Here is a 9,360-nt window from a genome sequence, read left to right as displayed (position 1 = left end):
AGCCCTCAGCCAACTTGTGGGTGAAATCGATCGAGGGAAACGGCGTGTAAGCCCATAAGCGCATATGTATGTGTGCGTATGTGTGTGTGCGTGTTTGCGTGTGTTTGTTTGTATGTGTATGTGTGTGTATGAGTGTCCAGTTATGTGTGGTGTGTATGTCATTGTGTTTTTGTCTCCCCTCTGCTGCTTGATACACCGGTGTTGGGTTGTTTCCACCCACCTAAGCGACAGATGAAATATGTACCAGAGATAAATAAATAAATAAATAAAAGGACTTGGATCGATTCTTTTAGAGTACATTCACTTCAACCTTCACCCTAGCATTCATTTAAACCTCAACCTTCACTTTAACCTTCAACCTAGCATTCATTTAAACCTCAACCTTCACTTTAACCTTCACCCTAGCATTCATTTAAACCTTCACCTTCACTTTAACCTCCACCTTAGCATTCATTTAAAGCTTAACCTTTACTTCAACCTTCACCCTAGCATTCATTTAAACCTTAGCCTTCACTTCAACCTTCACCCTAGCATTCATTTAAACCTTAGCCTTCACTTCAACCTTCACCTTAGCATTCATTTAAACCTTAACCTTCACTTTAACCTTCACCCTAGCATTCATTTAAACCTTAACCTTCACTTTAACCTTCACCTTAGCATTCGTTTAAACCTTAACATTCACTTTAACCTTCACCTTAGCATTCATTTAAACCATAACCTTCACTTTAACCTTCAACCTAGCATTCATTTAAACCTTCACCTTCACTATAACCTTCACCTTAGCATTCATTTAAACCTTAACCTTCATTTTAACCTTCACCCTAGCATTCATCTAAACCTTAATCTTCACTTTAACCTTCATCATTTAAACTTCAACCTTCACTTTAACCTCCACCTTAGCATTCATTTAAACCTCAACCTTCACTTTAACCTTCACCTTAGCATTCATTTAAACCTCAGCCTTAGCTTTAACCTTCACCTTAGCATTCATTTAAACCTTAACCTTCACTTTAACCTTCATCTTAGCATTCATTTAAACCTCAACCTTCACTTTAACCTTCACCTTAGCATTCATTTAAACCTTAACCTTCACTTTAACATCCACCTTAGTATTCATTTAAACCTCAACCTTCACTTTAACCTTCACCTTTGCATTCATTTAAGCCTCAACCTTCACTTTAACCTTCATCTTAGCAGTCATTTAAACCTTAACCGCAACCCAATGACTGTAACAAATTAAATACTACTCAGTTAGTTACAGTAAAATTCGTTGGATATATTTCTGCGTTGATTGTACAACGGGAGCTCACCTCTCACAGCGTAAATTCATATTAACACGGCCATTTTGTTTCTATTTCAGATCGCTCTGTTGCCTTCGTACGCCGTATTGATTCTTTATATGTTCCAATATGTCACAGCATCTAAAGCTATCCATTACGTCTGTTCCATTTTTTTCCCTCCCTATATTATATTTGGCGGGATTTTCTTTATAGTAATGGTAAGTCTAACATCAGCATAACTTTTACACACGCACACACACACATGCGTACACACACACACACATGCGTACACACACACGCGTACACACACGCGCGTACACACACACGCGTACACACACACGCATACACACACGCGTACACACACACACGCGTACACACACACACGCATACACTCACACACATTCACACACACTTACACTCACAAACACACAGTCACACATACACACGCGCACACACATACACACTCACATACGCACTCACACATACGCACACACACTTACGCACGCACGCATTCACACACACACACACTCACACACACACACACTCACACACACACACCTACACTCACACACACTCACACACACTTACACTCATACACACTCACGCTCACACTTATTCACACAATCACACACACTTACACACGCACGCATTTACACACACACACTCTCATACATACACTCACACACATGCACCTACACACACATACTCACACACACTTACACTCATACACTCTCACGCTCACACATATTCACGCAATCACACACACGCAAACACATCGAAAACTCTTCCTAAACAGTTACTCGGAGTTTCTCTCGTAACTGTTAATCGAACAGTTGTGATAATCCAAACTAATAAAAGAACTTACGTATTTTATTTTCATTTTCCATTATTTAAAATTGAACACCGAAAGAGCTTACACACAATACGACAACTTCATTCGAAAACAGTTCTATATTTAAGAGATGAGGAATTACATACATTATTTACATTATTTACATTTGATGGATATTTGTCCTCATCTTGTTTGTTATCAACACAACGTTTCGGCTGATATACCCTCCAGCCTTCTTCAGGTGTCTTGGGGGAAATTTCGAACCTGGGTTCTCATTCCTAAGGTATTTTCCGATGTTGTTGTTGTTGTTGTTGTTGTTGTTGTTGTTATTATTATTATTATATTATTATTATTATTATTATTATTATTATTATTATTATTATTCAGGTTACTGCCTGGAATCGAATTCAGGTTGGTAGCCCGCGCTCTTAACCACTACGCCAAATGCCCGTGGGCATATAATGATAATAATAATAATAATAATAATAATAATAATAATATAATAATAATAATAACAATAACAATAATAATAATAATAATAATAATAATAACAATAATAATAATAATAATAATAACAATAACAATAATAATAATAATAATAATAATAATAATAATAATAATAACATCGAAAAATACCTTAGGAATGAGAACCCAGGTTCGAAATTTACCCAAGACACCTGATGATGGCTGAAGAATATATCAGCCGAAACGTTGTGTCAACAACAACAAGATGAGGACAAATATCCATCAAATGTAAATAATGTAAATAATGTTCATTCCAAAAGTTTTGTATCATTCTGCTTTTTTAAGATTATTTTCAAATAGTTGATAAGTTTAAAGAAAATTCTTCAATCTTTCATGAAATATTGTGACTGTAACGAAAACCCATATACAATGGCGATTTCATTGAATAAATTTACTCTTTAGTATTTCAAGATATTTTAATGTAATTTTGGTAAATATCTGTTAAAATGAGATGTCAGTAGCATTGTGATATTTGCGTAATTTAGACGACAATATATTCACCGCACCCTGTATCTAAGCCGATATTTATTGTGGGACATTTTGTTTTTAACTACATCAAGTCGACCGAAATATCGACATACCTTCGGCTCTACCTTCTGAGTTTCAAACCCCGCTGAAGTAAACTTTGTTTTACCTCCATTCAAGGTCGATAAAATAAAGTACTAAGTACTGAGGTCAATGCGATCGATTTCCTTTCAAATAATTGCTGGTCTTGAATCCCGCAATGGACGGGGCTCAAGAAAAAAAATATATAATGCCAAGAGGTTGTCGGGTATAACGTCAGAGGCCTCGCTGCGTTGATACAGAATCTCGGGTTAAAAAGGAAGGCGTTCCACATTAATTTTTATACGTCTATTGCCATGGCAAAGTATCTCTTTCTGCTACCGCTGTAACAAGGCGCAGGAGTGGCTGTGTGGTAAGTAGCTTGCTAACCAACCACATGGTTCCGGGTTCAGTGCCACAGCGCGGCATCTTGGGCAAGTGTCTTCTGCTATAGCCCCGGGCCGACCAATGCCTTGTGAGTAGATTTGGTAGACGGAAACTGAAAGAAGCCTGTCGTATATATGTATATGTATGTGTGTGTATGTTTGTGTGTCTGTGTTTGTTCCCCCAGCATTGCTTGACAACCGATGCTGGTGTGTTTACGTCCCCGTCACTTAGCGGTTCGGCAAAAAAGAGACCGATAGAATAACTACTGGGCTTACAAAGAATAAGTCCCGGGGTCGATTTGCTCGACTAAAGGCGGTGCTCCAGCATGGCCACAGTCAAATGACTGAAACAAGTAAAAAGAGAAAAGAGAAAGAGATATCTTCGTCATTTTGTTCTTTGTGTTGTTTGTTATTTTTCTATTTCACATTTTTTTCGATTTCTTCTCTTATGTAGGTTCAAATGAATTACAACCATATAAACAAAACGATCGATGTGGCGGCCCCCGTAGAAGACTTTTTCAAATGGGATAACATGGTTTTATATTCCATACTCATTGTAGGTACCTTTCTTCTGTGATAAACATTTATCTATTTATCTATACATCTGTTATCATATCAAATGGTTTTCATTGTGCCTCTTGTATCATGGTGTGCCACACATAACATCGTTATATTGCACTACACCACACCACACAGGGCCGGATAAGACCCATACAAGCCCTAAGCACTTGAAATATTTTGGTGCAACCATATATATATATATATATATATATATATATATATATATATATATGGTTGCACCAAAAAAAGAATATGGCTGCACTTCCATCTAACTGGTAGACTTTCAAGGCTTCTCTTCCAAAATTCATTTGTCCGTGATGAAAAATATTCCTCCATTACTGTACTCACCTCGCCTACAGGATTCATATTTTTTCCGTTCAAACGATTTTAAAGACTGCGGAATAAATGATAATCAGATGGGGCAATGTCCACCGAATATGGTGGGTGGGTTGTCGTTTCCCATTCAAACTGCTCCAGCCTTTGGAATATCATCCTCGCTGTGTGTGGTGGAGCATTATCCTCATGGAAAAATACCTTTCGTTTTGAAACCAAATAAGGTCGTTTCTCTTCCAGTGTTGACTTAAGTCGCTGAAACTACCTGCAGTAGATCCCCTTTGTTATCATTTGGTTTGGGTTTAAAAGTTCAAAAGGGACTAAACCTTTCATATCCCGCCAAACAGATAACACCTTATGCGAGTGAAGACCTTCTTTAGCATGGGGTGTCGGTGTTTCTCTTTTGTCATAGGCGCTCGACATTTTTATAGAGAACCCATTTCTCGTGACCAAAAAAGGTTCATACGGGAGACGTGACAGCAAAGAAGAGCACATACTCTCTGCGCGTGATTAGACTCCCTAAAACACCCCTTTTACCTCGATAAATACTTGAGAAAAATTACTGTTTGTTTTTCAGACGCTATTTCACGTTATATGGATGCCGTTTCTGATAAATGCTTTAGATATATGGAAGGCCACTGGGAAACTAAGGCTGGCGTTTGGTTTGAAGCCACTTCCGGTCTCGTACGACGCATTGAAGGATCAGACGGTTGAAGAAAATGAAGATGTTTTGGTAGAAAGACAACGCGTGGACAACTTAGTTAAGAAGAAAGAGGTGAGCATGAAAGGAATTTGGAGTATTTTTACACCTTTTTACAAGTTCGTTAACTAAAACATAAAAAGATGTTTGTATGTATGTATATATGTCTGCATGTGTGTATGTATGTATGTATGTATGTATGTATGTATGTATGTATGTATGTATATATGTATGTATGTATGTCTGCATGTGTGTATGTATGTATGTATGTATGTATGTATGTATGTCTGCATGTGTGTATGTATGTATGTATGTTTGTATGCATGCATGTATGTATGTTTGTACGTATGTATGTATGTATATATGTCTGCATGTGTATGTGTGTGTGTATGTATGTATGTGTTATGTATGTTTGTATGTGTGTATGTATGTGTGGTTGTGTGTATGTATGTAGTATGTATGTATGTTGTATGTAGTGTAGTGAGACGTGCATGCTGTATGCATCTAGAATATATATTTATATATATATATATAATATATATATATATATATATATATATATATATATATATAATATAAATAATATATAAATATATGTATATAACATGAATATATGGGTAAGGACATCAAAAATACGTTAAACACAATATATAGACAGACAGATAGATAGATAGATAGATAGATAGACAGACAGATAGATAGATAGATAGATATGTTTCTTTATTAGCCACACAGGGCTGCACACAGATAGAACAAATTACAAGGTAGAGCTTTTCTTTTGAAGGATTATGCTCAAGGTGGCTTCGTCATTCATACGTGCCATTCTTGCTACATTCACCTATCTTTTTTTAAAACATTCGCTAGACAAAACTTACCTCTCTACTCTCACTTTCCTTTTCAAGTGGTACTTGAAGAAGTTGATGAGAGATTGACCAGAGAGGAAAGTGTTTGTCTCCAATCCTTTCAGACGCGTCCACCAGATACATTCTTTCGCCATAGCCACAAGGATGATGAAAATAGCTCTTCCTTCCCATTTGAAGGAAGGAGGCGTGACAATATTGACGATAGACTCAGCTGATAAACCGACTCGTCCCACACGTGACAGCAGTTGTTCGACATAAGCCCACAGGTCGGAAATTGTTGGACACTGAACGAGTGCGTGCAGAACGGTTTCGTCGCTCTGACCGCATCTCGGGCAGGTCGGCCCCGTGTTTCTCGAGCCGTGTCTGTAGAGCTTATCCCGAACGGGTAGCGCTTCTCGGTTACACTGCCAGGCCAGGGATCTCTGGAAGTTGTCCATGGGCCCTGGCCCGAAAGTCGTCCTGAACAGGCGGGTCAGGTACTCCTCGTCGACGTCCAGGTTCGCCCCGAGCTCATCGTCGTACCTCGCCTCCACTAAACCCCTATAGAATGCTTTGGTTGTGTTGAAGTCACTTAAGGTCGACCCAGGACGGCAGAGTTGCTTGAGAGCAACGCGACACTCGCGGTGCCATTCGCCCTTCCTCGGCCTCTTTTTGATCCACGACTGCAGTTCGGTCATGGAGACGAGTGCGCGGGAAGCGTGCCTCACAAACGGCGACCACACCTGTTCACCGTCGTCTACATAGAGCCAGAGATGTCGCAGTCTCAGCGCGTATCTGCGCATCATCAACCACGGCATGCCCAGCCCTCCTTTAACGGGTGTTGACAGCAAATGGATCGCCTGACCATCGGGACGCATCCTTTCCACAAGAAGCGAAAGAGAATGCGTGTAGTTTGGTGATGGTAGGGTCGGGACAAGGTACGACGGTCAGGCGGTAGTAGATGACGGACGCGATGTACGTGTTCGCCACCTCCGCTCGACCTTTTAGGGACAGTTTCCTCTCGGCCCATTGCCGGGCGAGAGTGACCACCCTACTCGTTATCTCGTTCCAGTTCTTCTCCACTTGGAGGTCCGGACCAAACCAGACCCCGAGCAACTCAACGGGCCGTCGGTCCAGCGTCCCACGACGGAGGCGCTGGTGGACGGCATGGGCTTGCTTCTCCAGGTGCCTAGTCGCAAGCCACTGACTTTTGCCGGTTGATTTTCGCTCCTGTCACCGCTTCGTAGTTTTTCAGTGTCTCGCCGACCAGCTCGATGTGCTCGTGGCTAGACACTATGACGGTGACGTCGTCCGCGTATGCAGACACGCTCGTCCCGCATCCCAATTCTCGCGGGATGCCCCTTAGAGTCGCCAGCTTCCGCAGTAGTGGCTCAAGAGTCAATACGTTAGAAGCGCCGAGAGGGGGCATCCCTGACGGACCGAACGTGCAATGTCGAAAGGTCTCGATAGATGTCCATTTACGCGAATTACCGAACGGATGCCTCTGTACAAGGCAGCTATCCAGCCGCGGAAGACGGGACCGAAACCAGCCGCTCTCAGGACTGCCTCCAAGTATCGATGGTCTACCCTATCAAAGGCTTTCGATTGATCCAAATTGATCAGGGCCCCACCCATGCCAGGTTCGTTAACTACCCTGTCTATGATGTAGCGCATCAGATGGAGGTTGTCATGGATGGTCCGGCCTGGCACGGCGCACGGCCGGAATAGATAGATAGATAGATAGATAGATAGATAAATAGATAGATAGATAGATAGATAGATAGATAGATAGATAGATAGATAGATAGATAGATAGATAGATAGATAGACAGACAGACAGATATAATGGAATAATTATTATGAAGCCTTGCGTAGAATATATTGTATAAGGGATCGTTGGTAAGGCCAGAACAATGCAAAATAAATGCAAGGTAAATCACAAGAAAGCAAATATGTGAATTAATGTAAACTTACCTGGTATTCAATATTTCGGGGTAATATTCTCCTAGATACCTAGACATAATCTGCCGTACCCCCACACACGCACATACGCACTCACATACAATATACAATACCAGACGCTAAACTATAAATTTCACAGGGTACAACATTAAAGAAACCTACAACGAACATGTCATGTCACAGACGCTAAACTATAAATTTCACAGTCTGTCAATAAATGTCCCGATTGACTTAAAATGACATCCACAAAATGATCAACGATTCTTTCTCAACAGTTTCCAATGGCTACCGTGCAGAAAATCAGCAAGATATTCGGCCAACCCGATCATGTATGCTTCAAAAGTAAGAAAGCACCCAAGAACATGAAAGTGGCCGTGAATGACGTTAGCTTTTGCGTAAAGGGCGGAGAAGTTCTCGGTCTTTTGGGACCGAACGGTGCTGGTAAAACCACATGCATTTCCATGATGTCAGGCGAATTGGGAATTGACAAAGGAAAGGTGAGCAAAAATCTTTCTCTCTCCCTCACTATCTTCCTAATTACCTACCTACCTACCTACCTACCTACCTACCTACCTACCTACCTACCTACCTACCTACCTACCTACCTAACTATCTACCTACCTGCCTACCTACCTACCTACTTACCTACTACCTACCTACCTACCTACCTACCTACCTACCTATCTACCTACCTGACTACCTACTACCTACCTACCTACCTACCTACCTACCTATCTACCTACCTGCCTACCTACCTACCTACCTACCTACCTACCTACCTACCTACTTACCTGCCTGCCTACCTACCTACCTACCTACCTACCTACCTACCTACCTGCCTACCTACCTGCCTACCTACCTACCTACCTACCTACCTACCTGCCTACCTGCCTACCTACCTACCACCCTACCTACCTATCTACCTACCTGCCTACATACCTACCTACCTGCCTACCTACCTACCTACCTACCTACCTACCTACCTACCTACCTACCTACCTGCCTACCTACCTACCTACCTACCTGCCTACCTACCTACCTACCTACCTACCTACCTACCTGCCTACCTACCTGCCTGCCTGCCTACCTACCTACCTACCTACCTACCTGCCTACCTACCAAAGTTACCTACCTACCTACCTACCTACCTACCTATCCATACATATGTTCCTGCCAGCTTAATCTAATTCATTCTTAGTCGAAAGACACCTGTTGTTAATGTCTTGTTTCTATTTGTAATTTTGTACCATTTCTCCATTATTTTCGTCCTTGTTTTCGTATACATTCGCTTGCTTTCTTCCAAAGAATCTTGTGCTTTTAGCTTAGATTTTCTTGGGGCTGGCTATAATGGAGCAGACTCGAGTATAAGCGGTGGAAACTGCAGGGAAGATCTGGA

At 41.2% G+C, this 9,360-nt stretch overlaps 1 protein-coding gene across 1 annotated transcript in view; it reads left to right on the top strand.

The window, feature by feature from the left end:
* The window catches only part of LOC115231038 (ATP-binding cassette sub-family A member 5-like), a gene marked incomplete at its 3' end in the record, with an annotated part of 41,703 nt that extends 33,117 nt beyond the window's left edge, over positions 1-8,586 (top strand). The window contains exons 18-21 of the mRNA XM_029801132.2: positions 1,361-1,498; positions 4,021-4,122; positions 5,038-5,235; positions 8,240-8,586. Coding sequence (XP_029656992.2) covers positions 1,361-1,498; positions 4,021-4,122; positions 5,038-5,235; positions 8,240-8,586 — 785 coding nt within the window. The remainder of the gene's footprint in view (positions 1-1,360; positions 1,499-4,020; positions 4,123-5,037; positions 5,236-8,239) is intronic.
* Between the last annotated feature and the right edge of the window lie 774 nt (positions 8,587-9,360).

The sequence above is a fragment of the Octopus sinensis genome, unplaced genomic scaffold (assembly GCF_006345805.1).
Source record: "Octopus sinensis unplaced genomic scaffold, ASM634580v1 Contig17247, whole genome shotgun sequence".
NCBI classification, from domain to species: Eukaryota; Metazoa; Mollusca; class Cephalopoda; order Octopoda; family Octopodidae; genus Octopus; species Octopus sinensis.
Note: the sequence above shows the minus strand (reverse complement) of the source record. Positions and strands in the feature narration are given on the sequence as shown.